This window comes from Myxocyprinus asiaticus, chromosome 4 (genome assembly GCF_019703515.2).
Source record: "Myxocyprinus asiaticus isolate MX2 ecotype Aquarium Trade chromosome 4, UBuf_Myxa_2, whole genome shotgun sequence".
In the NCBI taxonomy this organism is placed as follows: Eukaryota; Metazoa; Chordata; class Actinopteri; order Cypriniformes; family Catostomidae; genus Myxocyprinus; species Myxocyprinus asiaticus.
The window spans coordinates 24175275-24197896 of NC_059347.1; the positions used below are offsets into that span (position 1 = coordinate 24175275).

General features: G+C 40.9%; 1 protein-coding gene and 1 long non-coding RNA gene across 5 annotated transcripts in view; both read right to left on the reverse strand.

Moving 5' to 3' along the window:
* Positions 1–158: 158 nt before the first annotated feature.
* Positions 159–8141, reverse strand: LOC127436683 (uncharacterized). 3 transcript variants are annotated; one of them, XR_007896451.1, is made up of 4 exons: positions 8018–8131; positions 2621–2703; positions 2201–2320; positions 159–1906 (listed from the first exon to the last, which is right to left on the reverse strand). It is a non-coding gene; the product is annotated as an uncharacterized LOC127436683 (long non-coding RNA). The 3 variants fall into 3 exon arrangements; XR_007896450.1 differs by having other exon boundaries at positions 159–1919; XR_007896452.1 differs by lacking the exon at positions 2621–2703 and having other exon boundaries at positions 8018–8141.
* A 13746-nt stretch (positions 8142–21887) lies between these two features.
* Positions 21888–22622, reverse strand: part of LOC127436647 (adhesion G-protein coupled receptor V1) — a 214255-nt gene continuing 213520 nt past the window's right edge. For both annotated transcript variants that reach the window (XM_051690924.1, XM_051690913.1), the window contains exon 89: positions 21888–22487. In XM_051690924.1, coding sequence (XP_051546884.1) covers positions 22369–22487 — 119 coding nt within the window. In that variant the 3' untranslated portion in view covers positions 21888–22368. The remainder of the gene's footprint in view (positions 22488–22622) is intronic.

Here is a 22622-nt window from a genome sequence, read left to right on the forward strand (position 1 = left end):
TGTTCTCTTAAGAAATCGACATTCAAAAGGAAACAATGAAGGCTTGAATCCGAGCACTGACATCCCCTGCCAGCATTTGACACAGGTGTATGCAAATCAAACCAAAACACTTCTCTTTGAGATATAACAAAGTTTATTTATGCAGTAATATCAATTAATAATCAATACAATGCAGTCAATAAACTTCCGACTTACAACTACAAACTAAACAGTGACATGATTAGATATGGTAACCAAAATAATCCTATAACATATGAGAGGAAGGCAGGTGTGTGTGTGTGTTTGTGTGTGTGTGTGTGTGTGTGTGTGAGTGTGTGTGTAAGGTGTAACACGCACAAAATGGCAGACGTGACTCTCGTGGAGAGTACATCACACGAGATTTCCGGCCAGAGAATATAGCCACAAATGTGGGCAGAGAGAAGCCAGATAATGGCGTTTGCCCATTTACCGCGTCTCAGCTTGTACGATAACTTAGGGACAAAGCTGAGCTTTATCACAAAGTTATCTACTAGCCAAAAGTGTGTGCGAGAATGTTTGTGAGGGGTCGCGTGTGTGTGTGGTTAGTACGAGAGAGAGAGAGAGAATAAAGTGGCGACACCAAAGCCGGTTTCACGATCGTGGGAGAGAAAGCAGCTGTTAGTTTATCACTCAGAGACGTGGTAGACGGCTCGTAAACCATCCTGCAGTCTTTGGTTCTTTAATGGATAAACTCAGTGTGCTGGTCTCACCCGCGATGGCGGAAATACATAACAGTCCAATGTGGTTGGACTACAACACAGCAGATCTCATACGTGATAACAGTACATTACAGTAATACCTTGAGTATTATTAGCAGCAATGAGCGGACACGGCAGTCCGTAAACTGTACAAGCAATAACCTTGATACATAAGAATAACACACTATAATATTCTATTTCTGCCCAGACGTAAACCTCTTACTTGAATCATATGAGGACGCAGGTAGAATGTGTGTTCATCTGTCCTTTAACTCCGACTCGGTCCCTCAAGGCTCGGGTGATGACGGGAGGCTGTTTCCTCGCTCTGTCGGAGGGCGGTATGGCTGCTGATTCTCGGCAGGCTGGCGGAGAAATCAGCGACGTCGACTTGATTAAAGAGGGAAGAGAAATCTTTTTCTCTTCACTTCTGCAGGCAAACGGATGAAGATGTGGATTTCTTGGCGGTCTCCTTTGGATCCGTTAGAGTGTTCGGTGGAACACAGAGTAATCTCAACTCATCCAGTGAGATGGAGATTGTATGGCCACAGTTTCAAGTCGGATGTTACTTCCTTGTGCCACGAGGCTACACCTGAGAGCAGTGATGATCTACACACGGTGAGCAAAGTTGCTGGAAGCAAATCCCGGAAGGATCTCAGAGTTATTTCTATGACGTCATGGTTGAGGGCCGTTCTGTTGTGTGCCTCATCCAATAGCAGTTGAGAGTTCAATCTTTTAGTGAGCAAGGCTTCATGGGATTTGTAGTCTGTTTTGGACTCCCTTTGTTTGATTTTGGTGCGGTTTTTATCAGTAAGATTTATGACTTTGTGTGTGGGCCTCAGTCAGATTTTACGACTGTGTTAGGCCTGCCTTTGTCTTCTGTCTAAATACATGAGGCCCAGCATTGGCCTGGTTGCTATTGAGGGTAGAGTCACATGGGGTAACCTCCTCCTGGTCGCTATAATGTGGTTCTCGCTCTCGGTGGGGCACGTGGTGAGTTGTGCTTGGATGCCGTGGAGAATAGCGTGAAGCCTCCATATGCACTATGTCTCCGCAGTAACGTGCTCAACAAGCCACGTGATAAGATGCATGGATTGACGGTCTAATACGCGGAGGTAACTGAGATTCGTCCTCCGCCACCTGGATTGAGGCGAGTCACTACACCACCATGAGGACTTAGAGCGCATTGGGAACTGGGCATTCCAACTTGGGGAGAAAGAGGGGAGAAAAAATAATAATAATAAAAAAATAACTGCTAACACTGACACTGAATAGTGCAGCAAAAATCTGTCAGAGCTACACCCTGGCCTCTTAAAATAAATTAGAACATTGCATCATCGACACTCTAAATAAAGAAAGTAAAAAATGAAATAAGGTGCAGGAAAAGAACCATGAATTGAACTAAAATAAATAAATAAATAAAGTTCTATCACTTCCTGTTTATTTTAGTGAAAACAAATGCATTATTATTTTGTTTTAGAACCTACCAGCACAGAGAGTCATGGCAGGAAACATGCTCAAGTATCCATTTCCTGTTCTGATGAGATGATGAATAGGATTTTGGCTTGATTTAATTTTCCACAACATCTGACACCCTTACTAAGTGTCTAGAATTGGAAAGTGAAATACAAGTTACACAAGGAGGTCAACATGAGTCCAGCAAACATCTCTGCTGAGCAACTTTAAAATAACTTCTGCTTTAGAATGAAAATGATCTCAACATTGCATAGTTTCCATGGCTGATGTTAGCTGTTTAGCTGTCTTGGTTTAGCATGCAGTTTTCATGCTAAATGCTTATTGGGATACACTTGTAGTTGTACAGATGATCTGCAGATATTCATATGATAACAATGGGTTTGTAATGAAAGGACTGTTCTCCAGAACTGCAATTGCGCACCTCCTCCTACCTCGGTTGAGCTACAGCTGTGGACAGCTCAATAAGTCCATCACCTTAACTTCCCAGAAATATAGTGGCTCTATAGTTGGCTCTCTTTTTGCCCCAAAGAGGACCACCATCAGAGATGTGTGTATGTGTGTTTGAGAAAAAATGAGAGAGAGAGAGAGAGAGAGAGAGAGAGAGAGAGAGATGGTACAGCAGTTTCAAATCCTTGTAAATGTAACATTTTATTCTTAAAGGGATCATGTCGTATTCCCTGAGGTCCTTTAAACTAGGTAGAAAGTATGAAATTCTGAAAGTTACATTTTCATTGAATGTGTTTCCATGCACTCCAGTATGCTGATAACTACCAAAAAACAGCTTATTCAAAAAATCTAACAACACAAGAAAACGTCCTGGTTACTTTCGTAATCTCTGTTCCCTGATGGAGGGAACGAGACATTGTGTTGATGTAGTGACACTAGGAGTCACTCTTGGGAGCCCCAAACACCTCTGCTTTTTTGAAAAAAGGCCAATGAGAATTAGCGAGTGGAATTTGCATGCCACTCCCCCGGACATACGGGTATAAAAGGAGCTGGTATGCAACCACTCATTCAGGTTTTGTGCTGAGGAGCCGAGACCAGGTCTCGGCTATTGCAGCGGGTGGTTCAGCATTGTGGCAAGAGGGACACAATGTATCGTTCCCTCCATCAGGGAACAGAGGTTACGAAAGTAACCAGGACGTTCCCTATATGTCACTCACTTGATGTTGTGTCAATGTAGTGACACTAGGGGTCCCTATACAAAACACCACAACTATATGAACTGTGTTACGTGAACTGGTGGTGTGTGACGGGCAGACCGCTGTGTGCCTCGTAGCCAGCACAAAAGGCCGTCATGTAACCTCCCCCAACGCTCCATCAATTGTCCATCAGGAACAAGTCGACTGCCCAACAATAGGGACAGAGGCCTCTTTCCCTCTCTTTTCTCCCCAAAAAGAGTGGAATTTGTGAACTGACTGGGAGCCATAAGTGTCTGCATCGGGGGGGTGTCCCTCCCAAGGGGAAGACACCATGGAGACCACTCCCTGCCCAAAACGGGGGGGGGGGGGGGTATTTTGAGTGGAATACGTCACATGGTCTTACCGAGTCTTGTCGGAAGTATGTCATGTGGAGAGGTCCCATGGTAGGTCCTACCCAAAGGGGGAGGAGTTTCTACAGAGCATGGCAACCGGGAGCAGAGGGGCCTCTGCCCAAGGATAATGCAGTTTGCCAACAGGGAAACGATTTTGCGGAAGATATCACATGGGGTCGCCTTCAGGGAACCAGCACATGTGGAGCACCTACCTCAGTACAGGGGCTCATTAGCGTACGTACTGGGCCAGTCAGCGAGTTTCTCCACAAACTCATCTGCCAGAGGGCTAAGGAGGAAAGTAATCCAGGGATCACAGTCTGTGAACACGACTGGGAGTCATGAGCACACATCTTCACCTCAAGGGAGGGAAGAGGCGCTATGCGCAATCGGTACACCCGGCCAGCTGTGCCAGAACTTACCTGCTCATGCCTGCCAATACACAGGATGAGACCGGCTCAACCCGGAGATTGTAGAACCTCGCAAAGGTGTTGGGTGTTGCCCAGCCCACTGCTCTGCAGATGTCTGCCAAAGAGACACCACTGGCCAGGGCCCAGGAGGCCGCCACACTCCTGGTAGAGTGGGCTAGTAACCCTACAGGGGGTGGCACGTCCTGAGCCTGATATGCCATCGTGATGATGTCAATGACCCAGTGGGCGATCCTCTGTTTGGAGACAGCGCTTCCTTTCTGTTGTCCACTAAAGCAGACAAAGAGCTGTTCGGAGCATCTAAGGCTCTGCGTGCGATCCAAATAGATGCGTAAAGCTCACACCAGACACAGCAACGCCAAGGCAGAGTCTGCCTCCTCCTGGGGAAGTGCTTGCAGGTTCACCACCTGATCCCTAAAAGGGGTCGTGGGAACCTTGGGCACATAGCCTGGTCGGGATCTCAGGATCACGTGAGAGTAACCCGGACCGAACTCCAGGCACGATTCGCTAACAGGAAACGCCTGCAGGTCCCCTACCCTTTTGATGGAAGTGAGCGCAGTCAGGAGGGCAGTCTTCAAAGAGAGTGCCTTAAGCTCAGCTGACTCCAAGGGCTCAAAGGGAGCTCCCTGTAGACCCCGAAGGACTACAGAGTGGTCCCACGAGGGGACGAGGTGCAGTCTGGAGGGATTCAACCTCCTAGCGCCTCTCAGGAACCTAATGATCAAGTCGTGCTTCTCCAAGTACTTACCATCTATTGCATCGTGATGAGCCGAAATAGCGGCTACATACACCTTCAGGGTGGAGGGGGAAAGCCGCCCCTCCAGCCTCTCCTGCAGGAAGGAAAGCACCGATCCGACTGCGTATCTCTGGGGGTCTTCGCGTCGGGAAGAACACCACTTAGCGAAAAGAAGCCACTTCAAGGCATACAGGTGCCTCGTAGAGGGTGCCCTAGCCTGAGTGATTGTGTCTACCACCGTGGGTGGTAGGCCACTTAGGTTTTCCGTGTCCCATCCAAGGGCCAGACGTGGAGATTCCAGAAGTCTGGTCACAGGTGCCAGATGGTGCCCCATCCCTGAGAAAGAAGGTCCTTTCTCAGGGGAATTTGCCAGGGGGGGGTGGCTGTCGCGAGGAGCGTGAGATCCGAGAACCACGTCTGGGTGGGCCAGTAGGTTGCTACTAGGATGACCTGCTCCTCGTCCTCCCTGACCTTGCACAGGGTCTGTGCAAGTAGGCTCACTGGGGGAAACGCAAATTTGCGTAGTCCAGGGGGCCAGCGCATCTATACCGAGGGGTGCCTCGATCAGGGCGTACCGAAGCGGGCAGTGGGAGGATTCCCGGGAAGCAAACAGGTCTACCTGTGCTCGACTGAATCGACTCCAAATCAGTTAGACCACCTGAGGATGGAGTCTACACTCTCCCCCGAGGGTAACCTGATGTGACAGCATGTCCGCTGCGGTGTCGAGGTCGCCCAGGATGTGAGTGGCTCATAGCGACTTGAGGCGCTGCTGACTACAGAGGAGGAGACGGCGGGTGAGTTTTGACATGCAGCAGAAGTGTAGACCGCCTTGATGGTTGATGTACGCTTCTGTCTTGCCCAGCAGTTCTCGGTGGTGAAGAAGCAGACGGAGGCCTTACAACATATCCTGCCCCGGCGTGGCTTAAGACCCCGCACCCTGTCTGCTCATCGCCAAGGGCATCCTCCTGCAGCAACAACACCGGCTCCGTCACAGCCCACCCCCATGGCCCAGCTCAGGCGTGGAGCTCTCCATAGGAAGCAGATGCCACCCGTCTCGCGGCCGGCCGCTAAGAACCTGAGGAAGGCTTCGAAGCCCCCCCGAGATGGGCGACCCAGGGGCGAGGAGACCCGCTTCTCTGGTGGAGGGCCGGGAGGAGAATCTTTTGTCGCCGCATGCCCAGGAGGCTGCGGCACCCAAAAGCCTGACAAAAGAATGGTTTCCTCGTCTCCTGGGTCACATGTCCACTGCGCACGGCCGTCGTCATGACCAATGTCCACCACCCCATTTTGGCAGGTATGGTGCTCCAGCGGCTGACCCCCCGCCCCTGTGTGCCCAGCTGTGGCACAAACACGCCCACATGGGATTGGTTCCGGTGGACTACGGGGATGAGATCTCTCCTCCCCCCTCCTCGGCCAATCTTATGATGGGCAGCAGGAGCCAGGTATGTGCTTCGATGTCCCTGGACTCAGCACGGCCATAGGGCTTGAGTCCCCTCAACATGGCACCTCGAGCTCCGTCCCGCCGCGAGGCCCCACCCGCCGGTACGTCCGACGTGATCATTCCCTTGGTCCCCCTCGCCCGGAGTTTGGGCGCGTGTCTCGCGCTTTCCAGCCCGTCGCGATGGCTGACCCGGACCATCCGTCTCGGCTACGCGATTCAGTTTGCCAGGCGCCCGCCTAGGTTCAGTGGCATCCGCTTCACCTCAGTGAAGGGCGAGAACGCTGCTACCTTGCCTGCAGAGATTGCTACCCTTCTGTGCAAGGATGTCCCCAAATCGCCCCCAGTGGTAACCGACGTGGCCTCAAACCCGTAGGTAGAAGGACCGGTGCAGGGAGCCGCTGGGGTGGCTTGCTTTCTTATGAAAGCTAGCCGCGACCACAACATTGCCATGGTCATGTTCTCGTAATGAGGACATGACTCATCCACGAACGATGTCTCCACGTGGGCAGTGCCCAGACACGTAAGACAGCGATTGTGGCCATCAGAAGCGGAGAGATAACAACCGCAACCAGGAATAACACACAAACCGAAAGGCATCTTTAAAAAGACGTTCTGTGTGTGCCGCTCTTTTTGTGAATGAAAATATACTCTTTTAGAATATACTCTCTTATTTTCACTCTGCCAAAGCGCCCAGGGGCATTTTCTGCACTCCATGGGTGCAGAGGGGGAGAAGCCACTGAAATGCACCGTAAATCCAGCAGTTTTGAGGTGCGTCTTTGGAGGGAATTGAATTCAGTGCACTGAATACAACCGCTCGGCTCCGAAGAGAAAATCTGAATGAGTGGTTGCATACCGGCTCCTTTTATACTGTATGTCCCGGGGAGTGGCATGCAAATTCCACTCACCAATTCTCATTGGCCTTTTTTAAAAAAAAGCAGAGGTGTTTGGGGCTCCCGAGGGTGACCCCTAGTGTCATTACATCGACTCAGCGTCGAGTGAGTGACAGATAGGGAACCATGTTTACATGAGATGTAATGATTGGGTTATTCTTTGCTTTGATTTTAAAATGTAACCGGGCATGCACGCCTCACTTGCTCACATTGGATAAATCGGTAAGAATGCTGGTAAAGGTTTTTATATTCAACGCAAAATCAGAGTAATGGGAAAAAATCTACCTGTGTCTAACATTTTTTGCTTAAATTGTTTATGATCATGCACCGATAAGGAAAAGTAATTTAAGACCAACCATTTTAAATCTTTAGTGTCTATAGTTACATGTGTGAATTTAGTAGCTGTATATTAATTCTGCTGACTTCTCCCACCCACATTCCTCCAGTGCTCCAGGCCAGGGCTATAACAATTGTACACTTGCCAGAAAGTGAATTTTCTCTTAGTACAGAACAGCCACTATTCACATAACGAATGGTAAAATTAACTCCAGGAAGTGTGAGAATGGTGAAAGGTAGGAGAGACATTAATGTCCCTGCATTGCATCCATAATATCCTGGAATTCATGTACACCTGACCTACACGTCCCATCTGCACTGAAAATATAGCAATTGTTTAGTGTCTATTTTTGATGTTGAAAGACAATAGAGAGAAATATAGATTTAATTCCTGGGCTACATTTTGCTGTGAAAAGTTTAAAGTTAATTTTAAATGAATTAATCCTAGTCAAGTGTGAGGACTTACAGTACTGGAGCTTATAAACATCCGTGCCATAGAGGATGGGGAGCTCCGAATGATAAAATGTTGAAACTGTACTCCAGTTAAAGACTTCTCACTCTCACCCCCCACCCCTTTCTTTCTTATACTTGCTCTTTCATCATTTTCTTTCTTTCTTACCCCTGCTCGTAACACGATTCAGTAATGCATCCGGGAGTCATTGCTACGTAATAATACTATGCCCACAAATCTGACCAATGAGCAGACAGATCAGTAGACACACCCACATAATTTCACAACCCCCTTCCCTATTTCTCTATACCTTCTGTGCCCTGGTCCCCTTCTAGTCTCAGCCAGCTCTGAGAAAACAAGAGTGTCCAGCTTTTCTGCACACATTTAATCCATAAAATCCATCACTGACTTGTCACTATAACATGTCTGCACGTTATATTGGGTGAAGTTAATATTCTTCTTCCCTCATCTATCACATCACTTTACAAGGTATTTTAACCCCAGATTAGTTTGTTTGTTTGTATTATTTTTTTGTCCAATTTTATCCTAACTATTTACAGTATCATAACTTTAGCATGTCTTTTATTCATTAAAAAACATTTTATTTATTATTATTATTATTATCATTATTATTATTATTATTATTATTATTTTGTAAACCTTACATAAGTTTAGACAACAAATATTTAACTTAACAAACTAAACAAATACAAGAAGGTCACCAGAAATCATACTTTAACATTATGTTTGTGTATGTTAAGGGTTTAGAAATATCAATTATACCCTTCTTCCTACCTGTTATTTCAAGCTATTGGGTTAATAATTTAATTTAATAACCATTTATTCCAATATGCTTGAATTTCATTAGTACGCCGTATAAATGAAAAGGTTAGGACTTCCTTGTTAATATTGTCCAAATTCTTTCATTTTCTGTTTTTCCTCTCTCTGATTATCTTTCCAATTCTCTTGCCCTTTCTCTATTATTGCTGTTTGTCTCTTGGCAAATCTTCACTCTCTGTCCTCCTCTGTTGTTACCTGTTTTTTATGTCTTGTTTCCTTTTACGAGACTCCTTCTCGCTCAGACATCAGAGTCATGTGGGGTAAAAGAGCAATGATTCACTGACTCATTTTTTTGAAGTCACTCACTGTAAGACCTGTCAAATTAAAAAGGCCCCCTTACCCTACCCCTGAAGTTCAATCTTTCACATCCTGCAAGTCAGGGAGTGATTGCGACAGGTTGAGTCAGCACTGAGTGTTGTGTGAAAGGAATGCATTACACACATGGCTGTTACTCTCAGCTATGGACTTTCCCAACTGCATGCCAGCACACTAAACTCCCCGTCCTTTCTACAATTTGAATTTACACACTTGTTTTTTAGTACAAAACATCATCATTAAAGGAGTAGTTCACCTAAAAAGAAAATTTCTGTCATTAATACTCACCTTCATGTTGTTTCAAACCTGTATGTCTTTCTTTAGTATGTGAAACACAAAAGGAGGAATTTAGAATTTTCTGATTTTAATTAGTTAATGTGACTCTTGCGTCACATTCCAAGACTTCTGAAGTTATTTGATAAGTTTTGATGAGAAACAATCTGAAATTAGAGTTATTTTAAAGTGCAGAGCATCTCTCATTCAGTCATGAATGCACAAAAGAGAACTATGTAGACAGTCAATATTTTCACTGTAAAATAACATAAGTTTCAGCTTGTTTCTCAACATCGCTTTCAGAGGACTTGAATATGATACATGTATGGATGGACTATTTTTATGATACTTTTGGGTCCTTTTAAATATCCTTTACTCATGCTTATGCCATCCCAGATGTATGCGACTTCTTTCTTCAGCATAACACAAATTAAGATTTTTAGAAGAATTTCTCAGCTTTTTTGGTCCATACAATGCATGTGAATGGGTGCCAAAATTTTGAAGCTCCAAACATCACACAAGTCAGCATAAAAGTAATCCATATGACTCCAGTGGTTAAATCAATGTCTCAAGAAGCGATTTGATAGGTGTGGGTGAGAAACAGATCAATATTTAAGTCCATTTTTACTATAAATTGTCCTCCCTGCTAAGTCAGACTGCACTTTCACATTCTTCTTCTTGTGTTTTTGGTGATTCACATTCTTTATTACTGGGCAGAGGGAAGAATTTCAAATCTGTTTCTCACCCACACCTACAATATCACTTCAGAAGATATGGATTTAACCACTAGAATCGTATGGATTACTTTTATGCTGCCATTGTGATTTTTGGAGTGTCAAAATTTTGGCACCCTTTCACTTGTATTGTATGGACCTACAAAACTGAAATATTCTTCTAAAAATCTTAATGTGTGTGCTGCAGAAGAAATAAAGTCATACACATCTTGGATGGCATGAGGGTGAGTAAATGATGAGAGAATTTTAATTTTTTGGGTGAACCATCCCTTTAAGCTTTAAAGTGTCACTGTCAACTGTCATTTTATTGAAATCAGCAAACAGGATATTCTTCAAAATGTCTCCTTTTGTGTTCCGCAGAAGAAAGTCATAAGGGTTTTGGAATGACATTAGCGTGAGTAAATAATGACATAATTTTCATTTTTCTGTGAACTATTCCTTTATTGCTTTAATTACTGTAAGTTGTGAACGTACTTTTTTCAGTGTATAATAGTTACTGTAAATTAAACATTTACAGCTAAACATTTATTAATTATAAAACAAATAAAGCATTTAAAGCTCAATGCCAAATATTTTGTCTAGACAGACAATGTCTAATTTTTACTGCATCACTGATTCTATGCAAGCAATCCAATTAGGGACATTATTGTCTGGTTTTATATTGCTTTTATTATTGTCAAGCATTATAGTGATATTACCATCACATTATCTACAGTAAGTTATTTACTGTAAAGTCACAGCTTGTATTATATTTCAAAGAAACGCAAAACAGAAAAGGCTTCAACCAGCAACAATGTGGGAGCTACAGAATGCAATACAACCACAATCCAGTTTCAGCTGGTGTTTCTCTGTTGTGGGCAGTGGTTTATGAAGCATTTGTATGAATTCATTTTCATGGAATGTGGATTTCATGGTAGTGTTTTCCCAATGTGAAAAGGTTAAGAGAACGACCTTTTATAATTTAACAACAACAATTATGCACAAACCAGTAATGGGAGGTTAGTGTAGTCTCTACATTAAGAGACACATGAAATGGTGATAATTTAATGGCAAAAACTGAGTAGGAGGAAAACAGCAGAGTACTGCATAACTATGTAAAGTTCAGAATCAACACAGAATGGCTGTTACATCCATTGTCTCATTGCAGAGCCTAACATAGTGGTAATCCCATTTTTATGTACAGTATGTCCTCATGGTATAGTATGTGTTCCCTGCTAGATCGCTGTTGTGGAGTGTTGTTTGTACAATGAGACAACAGGTGTCTGCACTATTACAAATGGTCTGACCCGGCTGGTATGAAGTGTATTAAAAGACGCCACAGGGTAAAATGGAGAGCAGCTAACAATTCCAGGCACTGGATTTACTGGAACTCTCTCTGTGTTCCTGTTACTCTTGGACTGACAACACAATTATTTAGTTTAGTTTGTGGGAAGAGGCAGTAAAAGCATTGTTTGCTTAACTATTATTGGAAATATGTAATATAATAGGTCAGATGTTGAAATAACTACCAGTCATGCAAGGTACTGAACATTTTTAACCATTCAAACTGGGGATATGGTTTAATCATTGAGCTCAGAATGCTTTTTGTTTTTGGTCTGAATCAAATTAGCTACCTCATGAGACCACAGAAGGTAATGATTTTTTTGCTAAAATTAAGCTTTGCTTTCATAACTATAATAAGTTAGCTGCCTCTCTTCTATTTTCAGCTCAAGGTCAAGCTCACTATTTCTCTTTGTAAAGGTTGCCATTTTCTACACAGCAGGCCACTTAGGCCCTATCCCAAATGATGCACTTGTTGTGGACTTGCAGTCTTGTGGCCTCGGCTCGAGTCGCGTGCATCCATAAAATCCATTTATTTCCTCTGTGGAACACAAAAGGATATGTTAGGCAGCATGACAGCCTCAGTCACCATTCACATTCACTGCATCTTTTTTCCTTACAATGAAAGTGAATGCTGACTGAGGCTAACGTTCTGTCTTTGTGTTCCATGAAACAAAGAAAGTCATATGATTTAGACTATAATGAGGGTGTGTAAAAGAATTTTCATTTTTGAGTGAACTTTCTGTTAACCCTTGTTTGTTTGTGGTAATAACGTTTGTATTCATGGTCAAGAATGACCGGCCCACTAAAACTGTTTATAAATCTCTTATAATGCTAATTTTATCTCAAGATATTGCATTAGATCTTTTTGTCAACTTCATTTCTAGTAATTATGAAAGGCACGTCTTGTACCTTTTTTTGGAACTTGCATTTTCAAAATTATTTTTTGATTGACACACACTGAACTGAGCTGAATGGGCCAGTGGGGAGCACTCCCTGTGAAAAAAGCAAAAACAACAACAACAACTAATGCTTGCTTGACAACAAGCACATTGTTTTACTCACAGACTAAATTACAGTGAGTTTTTTAAGTGTGTAAAATCCACGCAAATACACATGTATGTAACAAACAGATTTAGGCTTTTTGTCATATTTTGGCTTATTACTTTATGAAGTAAATGTAATATGGAAAATGGCATATTATACATAATAACAGATTTTAATCCAATTGGATGAAAAACAATTTTTTTTCAGAGAAAATAAAGAATGACAGATCAGAATGACTGGAACACTACAGGAGGGTACCTGCAGCAGAAGTTTAACCATGATCTAGGACAAGCATCCTGTACCAATGCCTTACTTTGACCCACTTTAAGATAAACTTCACAGTAGTTCAAGATAAGGGAGCAAAGGGTAGCCCCAAACCAACTGTGTAATCACACATTAGCCAACCCTCTTGGCTTGACTGATAACTTATGCTACGTGCAAGAGGAGCTTTGCCAAAGATTTCCTTTGATGTGTTTGCAAGGGTTTCCTGACCTCCAAGTCTTTCCTTCACTTCAGTTTTGTCCGGCAAACACCATTACATTTCTCATGGCAAAAGTTTACATATAGATTTAAAATGGATACATATAAGTGGCTGTTTTGTATTGTTTTTGTTAGTTTTAAAGTTGTGCAAATGTATTTTAGTTTAGCTTCAGTTTTCAAATTTTGTTAGAAACTGCTAGCTGTCACAGTTCATTTATGGTGACCTGATGCACTCATTTGACCCTTTGGGCCTCTCTAAAAGTGGACAAGGAGTCTTTGGTACTGGGTTGAATTGAGTTTGATTGTCTCTGTAAAGTATGCTGACTTCATATGAGTCACACAAGATCTGCAGAGGAGAAAAAAATATAAATAAAACTGGTTTGGACTGGTTGAGTGACTTGGACAGTGTGGGAAGGCAAAGACAGAGAGAGAGGGAAAGAAAGAAAAAAATATGATGGGAACAACTGGGCAAGGGGATGATATAAGCTACTCTTTGTCTATGATGGAGCATGGCCCGTTGGCTTCATACCAAAGCTGGAGCTGAAATGCCTTATCAGGGTTGTTGCATTTCATCTTCTGGCACCACATAGAAAGCTACTTAAAGGCAAAGCAAAAGCTGGCATTTGCTGGATGTTCTCCAAAGCTTTTTAATATATTATCAAGCCAAAATATAGCTTTGAACATATTTACCACTACACTCACTGCTTTTGAAGCCTGTCATTGCTCTGTACATTTAACAATATCAATGTGATAACTTTGCAAAAAATGTGTCTAAGATTTGTATAACTTGTTGTACAGGTTACACTCAAAGATAAGCTAAATATACCAGAGAATTCAGAGAGTGCTGACCGGTATGCCAGAGTAGTTTGAGCCTCAACGAATGACTGACTTTCACTAATTGAGGTCAATGTCTGGAACAAAACAGGAAGGCTGCCTTCAAACCCCAGATCTATTTATTCTTTGAAGAGGTGCTAAAGTATAAACAGAAAGTAGATGTTCTTGACCTCAGCATGCAGCACACTGGGTGGCCAGACAATCTGAATTAGCTGCAGTTTCATGCAGCATTAACATGTTTTCTGCATGCCAGAGTTGGAGTCAAGACAAGACCCTCCAAGTCCCTGACCAGTACCAGACCTTCTAATACCAAGACCAAAACTAGATCCCTTGAGGCCAAGATCCAGACCAAGACCTAACCCTAAGACCCAAACCCAGACCGTCACCGAGTCATAGAACCAGGCTGTTCATTTTACAGGAATATTCTGGGTTCAATACAAGTTCAGTCATGACAACTCTCGGAAAGAGTTAGCATGTTAATGTGGGGATGACATATTGATAGGATATTGGTCTTGGCGGACTAGATCTGCTACACTGCTGCTGCTGCTGCAGAGCAAGTACGGAGACTTGCTACTGCTAGAACATTCACAGAGATGCTAAGTTAAGCATGAGGACATACTGCTGCTGCTGTACAACCCTCAAACAAACAGAGAAGCTGCACAAACATATAACTCAAAACACAACCCCCCATCCAAGCAGATCTCCCACAAATACTTGTGTACTGCTGCTCCGAAGAGACTTAATCACCGGCTGTATGCTAGCTAAGTGTGCCTGGCCAGCTTGGTCTGGCTTAACTGACTAGAGTCCTGACTCAAAATGTGTACTTGGACCAGAAAAGCCCAAAGCTCATTTAACTAATGACTTAGCTTAGCTATGTGTGGAATTATTTAATCTAATGACCTGAGATTGCGATATGTGAAAGTGCAAGATTTGGCTAAGGCTTACCTTGAAAAAGATGTGCTTCTATCTGTATGGCCAAAAGCAGACCTTAATGTGCAAGCTGTTGGAATTAAAAGCCCCAACAACCAACTCAGCAAATAGTATTTTCAGACAAAGCACTGCACTGCAGTGAAACTGGCTAACTTGCAAACTGAGCAAATTTAAATGTTAGACAAAGAGAGAGTATGCAAGTTGATTTGCTCGCAAATACATGTCAAGGGACCTATCAGCTTACACCATGCAATCTGATTGGGCATGTGAGCGAGCTGATTGGCTAACAGATAAGTTTAAAGGACCTATTAGCGTGCACCATGTTAAGTTTCATTAGCCAACTTCATAACTTAGTCATTTAAGCTCAATCAACAGTATTTGTGGTATAATGTTGATTAGCCTATAAAAATAAAAAAAATAAAAAATAAATAAAAAAATTCAACTCGTACTTCCTTTTCTTTAAAAATAAATAAATAAATAAATTGGGTGACAGTGTAGCTCTTACAGTAGAAGTGAATAGAGTCAGTCCATAAACGTTAAAACACTAACTGCTTCAAAAGTATAGCCACAAAATGTAAACAATATGCATGAAAACAGGATTTTACTTTGATGAAATTGCTTACTATCCTTTTCTGTGTGAAGTTATATTTAATTTTTACAACTGCTTTGCCATGAGAATGTTATGCTGTAAACCCTAAAACTGTAAAAACAACTATTTAAACAACTTTACAGCATAAATAATACATGAGTCTTAACAGAAAAATAATGTAAGTGCTTTTATAAAACTGTAAGCTTCATATTTCTCTGTTTAAACCCCACAAAAATTGGCTCAATTCATTTAAATTACTCACATAACCTTGATTTTTTGCTCTTTTTATTTATTTATTTATTTATTTATTTTTTAAGAAAAGGTAGAACGAGTCAAAAAAAAGTGTGGTAATCAACCTTATGTCGCAAATGCTGTCGATTGAGCTTAACTTGTACTGAACCTGGAATATTCCTTTAAATAGGAGAAAATGCAGAATTTAGAGAAAATGCAGAACATATTGTAGCATTCATCAAAGTTTTAGTGGTAAATCTGAAGGGGCAAACATTTATTACACAGGGGAGCTGGTGTCTTCTCCTCCTGAATCATAACCTAGCAACAGTGGTAAACAGTTTTTTAGAGCAAGCATTGTGGTACTTACTGTATGTTGATGATGCAAACATATCATGGTTTATACCCAAATAACACACTGAGGTAAGGGACCTGAGTGGGCAGGGGAAGAGGGTGAAATGAAACTGGGGTTCAAATGATGCACTCAAACCAAGTGTGACAACAATCTACATTTTCAATCCCAAAACTAGACTGCAATTAGTGAGACCAAGGAGAGTCGCACATGGATGCGTCTGGCGGATGACGTGTTGCATCCTAAAATTGAAACATTTGTTTTCTATGAATTTACATTCATTGCCACTACGCCTTGGCTGCTGCTTCTGTGTGTGGTACCTGTGTCTTGTCCTATTTGCAACACGGTGCGGCATGACACTTCTAGCTCATTATTTGACCAGCTTAAGGCCAGGAATAAGCAAACTGATCATACTGTGAATTCGGCAACAGGAGTTTGAAAGTTTTGCTGCTAAAATCAGTCTGTGCTAACTGAAATTCGAACCACTGCCCCCAGTAGCCAAAGCTGGAAGTATTGTTGAGGTAAAGTGTCCAATTGGGGGCACCAAAAGTCAGTTGTATTTTAGTTGTAAATTATGTTATACAGTGAAAAGGAATGCATATGTTTTTGACCCTACTTCCTAACCCAACCCTAAAAATAAGTGTCGGTGGAGTAAAAAGTAATTTTAGAGGGAAACTGCAACTTATGAATCAAGCTCACCTTTATGTGAATGTCATTACTTCCTTGCTTCTAAGGAACCAGAACCTGTGTTTTGGACATAAGTAGCACCACAGGGAAAGGTGAACATGTATGACTTGAATAAAAAAATATCTGATGGGGAATGGCACAATAATTTGGCATAATGAGGTTAATTTCAGGGTACATGATCATTTGAAAGCTGCGTATTGTTCTTATGTGATCATGTTGGTTTATGTGTTCTTGAGAGGTCACAAAAACAAACAAAAAAACTCAAACTCTGATGCATGCAACACATTTTTTACAAAGTCTTCACTTGACTTTGACAAGTACTAAGGGGGTCTGGAAATCTACAGCAGAGGAAACGTCTGGACATCTTGGCAAGCCCCATCTGCAAACAATGTAAATATCCTACTTAATATCAAAATATCATCAGAACCAAAAGGTATGGGTTCATCACTAAGGCATCGTGTAGCATTACATCTACATGCCTACATACTAGACTGGCCTATCATGTCTCATCTTATTGGTCTTACATAAACTCTTACATAAACAGTCTAGTCTTGCTCGCATTTAGATTTTGAGAATGCTATGACTCCATTAATATGTGTAAGTGATTCTCTAACTGTAAAAACTCTAGCTGCACAATTAGTAGTACACTCTAGGTTGTTAGATGATGTTGTTTGGCTGTATTTTACTATATCTCGCCTGTCATCCACATATTTCACTTTATTTAAAGAGATAGTTCACCAAACAAAGAATATTCTGTCATTATTTTCTCATCCTCATGTAATTCCATACCCGTACGACTTTCTTTCTTCCATGGAACACAAAAGGAGATGTTAAGCAGAATGGCAGCCTCATTCGCCTTTCATTTTCATTAAATAGAAAAAGATGCACATGAAAATTAATGGTGACTGAGGCTAACATTCTGCCTTGCATCTTGTTTTGTGATGCAATGAGAAAAAGGCTTATGAGTTTGGACTGACATGAGGGTGATTAAATGATGACAGAATTGTTTGTTATTGTGTGAATGATTCCTTTAAAACCACAAATTCAAATTTTTATTTTATTTTTTAAATTTAGAGTGCTTGTTAACAGCACATAGGAATCTGTGTATACAACACAAAATTACTCTTAAGCCCCTAGAGACAGTTTATTTTGACAGCACATCTGGCAATGTCCCATGCTTTAAATGCCACAAGCTCAATGAGAATATAAAACATGGTTTCAGCTGTATTGAGAAAATGCTTCACACATTGCAAAAGTAATCAGACTCGAAGGACACCAAGTGGAAAAGCTGCCACTTGTCACTTCAATCACATGGCCACTGGTTTTCATAGGGCCCCATTCACCTCCATCCTACTGCTACACCAGTTTATACACCTTCTTATGCAAAGTGTTGCCTCACGTCTATGATGTTGACACAACACTGTGGGAAGACCTTTTTGGTTTTGATCCCTTACTGTATAAAATGTTTTATGATATGTTTTAAGGGGGAATAATACAAATCAAAAGAGAATAAAGCTAAATTGGCAAATGTTGGACCACAAAGCATGATTCCACAGTTCTACTTTCCATCACAAATGAGTCCGAGCCCAGAGAAGTCAACTATTAACTGACAAAGGTTTAACAAAGTATTCCTGAACCCATGACATGATATCCATAACAGAAGTATGGCGGTTTTTAAGACAGTGACATCTGAGGGATCAGAGATCACGCAGACTCAGAAGTGGTTTTCGAACTTGCCCTTTACGCACCTAGATTTGACTGGATTCCTTGAATCTTTAAACTATATTGTGCACTGTAGAGGGTGAAACACCCAAAATCCTTCTTATTTGTCTTTGGGAAAAAACACTGGATAATTTATTTGACGCATCTGTTGGCAAACTGGCAAGCATCTACCCATTTTTGTTCTTGAAGGACTAGGCTTTTTATGTAATCAAAGTATTTTTTTAGGCAGAGCTAAAATAAATTAAAAGGTTGGCTACATTGTGAGTTACTCAATATTAACTTCCTATTTAAAGAACTATCATATAAAATTAATATCACATTTGCAATTATGCTATTGAACGTTGACTATTGTATTAGCATGGCTGTGATTACCTGCAGTCTTGTGCCTACACCCGAATCACAACGGAATATCACATTTGCAATTATGCTGTTGAACGTTGACTATTGTATTAGCATGGCTGTGATTACCTGCAGTCTTGTGCCTACAGCCAAATCACAACCAAGAGTTATAACAGAGTTATAAAGCTTGTGAACAACATTTAAATTCTTGTTTTTGCTCAATGTATTCAGAACACCTGCTTAATTGCTCAGCTGTTTAAGGTTCTACTTTTGGCCCATGGCTCGCACAAGCAGAGTCTTACGCTCCACATTCCAACAGTAAACATACTACTGCATGTGCAGAGCTACTCACACTGTGTCCCAGTGACCACTGCAGATGTAAATCAGTTGGTAAGACAGGCCATATGGTGGAGTTTATCTGTGTCCCCGCTAACTAAGTAAACTCATCTGGAACTGATCCCACTCTGACTACGAATAATCTTAGAGGTTACAACCCTCTGACCTCAAAGATGATCTGTTAGTTTTGGGGGTGTTGCTAGAAGCACTGGGACCTGGGAAAATGTTAGTTGAGGGAGACGGGATGATGTGGGGAAAGGTTCCAAAAAAGGGGTTGTGTGATCTGAAGAGGGTAGACATATCTGAGAGGTAGAAACAGGAAGAGATAAGCTGATGTCAAAGTAGTTCACTAGATAGAAATAATTTATCTACTTTGGTGTATTTTATGCCACTCATCTAGATGCTGTGTACAGATGTAGAACAAAGATAAAATAAGTATTCCTAATCAGATAAAAACACACATTTGTACAGACAAACACAACTAAATTTAACCTTGTGTGATGCTAAAATTTAATTTGTGTGAGCAGAATGTCTAGTGTCTACTCGTGAAGTTGGAGAATTGTCCATCTGGTTTTATTATGTAGCAAGTGGAGAAATTTCATGTAATTTCACTCTGGTCATAAATTGGACGTGGCCCTTTAAGAGTTGTGCAAAGCCCACTGTTTTAAACACATGTGTGCTGGTTAGAACATGAGAGCATACGTTGGGCAAGAGAGCTCCCGGTTTTGTTCATCAGTTGATAATTCTTTGGGTAAATATAAAATTTTACACAAAATGCTCATAAATTGCATTAAATGTGTGTTCAGAAGAGTTGTATGTTGAAGTTGAGTGTTTGTTGTGGGTTATTTTTGAAGGGTGCATATGGATTGCATGTGTGGAGTTTGACCACGTTTGGTGCACATATGTGAGAACTAGGTATGTAAATTTGGAATTAATCATATCTTATTTGATGATTTATAGCCCAGATTGCTTTCCAGTTTAGTGCATAAGTGTAATACGTGTTATATGTGAAAATATGAGTGGTATTGCTTTAAACTGTTGTACATGTCCTTAAAGCGTGGTTGGACATGAATAAAATGCTTTGAGTGATTTAAGCATGTGTTAAATGCATAACATGCTTTGAGTGATTTAAGCATGTGTTAAATGCATAAAATGCTTTGAGTGATTTAAGCATGTGTTAAATGCATAAAATCAGTAAATACATTGCTATTTCTAAAACCATAGCATCTGACTAGAGCGATAGGGCAAGAAACTAAGAGAGTATCTAATGGACAGACAAAGGCAGGAAGACACACGTTCAGGTCATTAGTTGAGCCTTGCTGGTCTGTAAGGTCGAACATAATAAGCAGTAATACCAGAGTTTGATCACTACCTTTCAGTCCAGTTATATATATAAATATATATATATAAAAAAAAGTACAATTACAATTTCACTTTGAGAGGGAATTTATTAAGAATTAATTGCAGCTGACTCCAGCCAGGCCTCCTAAGCAACCAAATTGGCCCGGTAGCTAGGGAGGGTAGAGTCAAATGGGGTAACCTCCTCGTGGTCGCGATTAGTGGTTCTCGCTCTCAGTGGGGCGCGTGGTAAGTTGTGCGTGGAGTTTAGCATGAGCCTCCACATGCAGAGTCTCACGGTGTCATGCACAGCAAGCCACGTGATAAGATGCACGGATTGACGGTTTCAGGAGCGGAGGCAATTGAGATGCCTCCTCCGCCACCCGGATTGAGGTGAGTAACCGCGCCACCACAAGGACCTACTAAAGTAGTGGGAATTGGGCATTCCAACATTGGGAGAAAAGGGGATAAAAAAAATAAAAAAAAGTGAATTGCGGCTGTTGATTTGCATGCACTGCCTGTGTTGTTTTAGCAACTGGCACACTTTGCAAGGATTGTTCAAAACACCTGCATCACTGCAATCCAGACAACTCAATCAGCTCTTTTCCATCATTTGATCACCCCTGCAATGGTCAATAGAATTTATTTATTAATTTATTTTAAATAAAATTCCATTAACTGCCTGCATTCCAATCTCTGTTTTCTACTCTTGAGTAGCCAAAAACAGACACCCTCAACAACAAAAAAGCATGTCTGGTTTTATGGAAACGCTGACCTTAAATAATCAGATTTATTTTAGACATTGGGTCATCCATTGAACCAGGTCAAATAAACAGACGAGATCCAGGTAAAATTGATTCTAAAGCTACTGTTTTATAGTTATTTTAAACAGACCTCTAAAATTAGTAAAGGCCTATCTGATTATTATCTTGTAAATATGTTTTAAAGAGGTCAGAAAACATATTTCAAGGATGACTTCAGGAATATGTTAAAATACAACAGTAAATGAAACTCAAATTACTACTAAATTCATTGTGAAAGTGCATGGGCAAACATAAAAAGACTGCTTTTATATCTGTATATAGGAAATTAGCTATTATAAAAATTAAATGTTTGGCATATAATCAGCCTGTTTACTGGTATTTCTGTAGAGACTTTAGAAACTGTGAAACTGTTTACTTTGCATGATTCAACTAAAATCAAAACTGAAATTAGCTTTTTTTTCTCAGAGAAATATTTAGTAGAGCATTTGAAAGGAAGAGCATGACAAGGTATTTCAAAATGTATTTTAATGACAAATGTTAAATTATATGTAATGTTTAAAATTAAAATGTATTTACTGTATTAATTTGTTTTATATTCTTCTAACCTTTATGAAATTAAGTGCTGATATTTGTGTGGGATTTTCAAACATTTTAAAATCACTGGTTATGGCAGTGTTTTTGTTAGTCTTTGTGTTTCATGCTGGTATGTGATATTGATCAACAGTTTCTCCAAAGACATAAACAACTTAGCAAAGTATGTAGAACTGGTTTGTTAAGTTCTCAAGTGGTATGAGCATGCACGCAAAACTTTAAGGTTTAAACATAAATCAGAAAATGTATTATTATTCTGCTACCAGGCAGGTATTTTTTTATTGTTCAGTATTGTTCATACAGCTGTGGGGATATACTGTTGATTCACTCTGAGACAACACTAATAAAATAGTGGTTGAATCATTTATTATTGGTGTTACACGAATAAAGCAGCACATTTTCGGGGCTCACTTGTCCGACTGCTACTCAATCTACATGATATTTCCATTCAAAACAATGTTAAAAACTTCACAAATTATTTTGTGATAATTATATTCACATATGTATACATTTAAAAAACATTTTCAGCAATTTCCACATATAAAAAAGACAACTTCAAAACTAATAAGATTTAGTGCAAAGGCAGAAACAGTAAAAAAAACAACTATTGTTTTTATTTTACAATATTCAGTACAAAAACAGTGAGGTTAGAGATGCGTATCTGCAATTGGAATCCGTCGGAGTTCTACGATCTGTGAGTTAGCAGCACCCCCACCATCATGACTACCATGGATAGACTCGTTGTCACTCACGTTAAGGCCAGAACCTGCATGTATAACAAGTAGAATAAATTATTATTTTAAAATATCTAAAGAGTAAAAATATCTACACATCGTTAAAACAAGAACACCTCACTAAATTTGGTTATTTATATATTGGGTTATTAAAAAAAATATTTAAT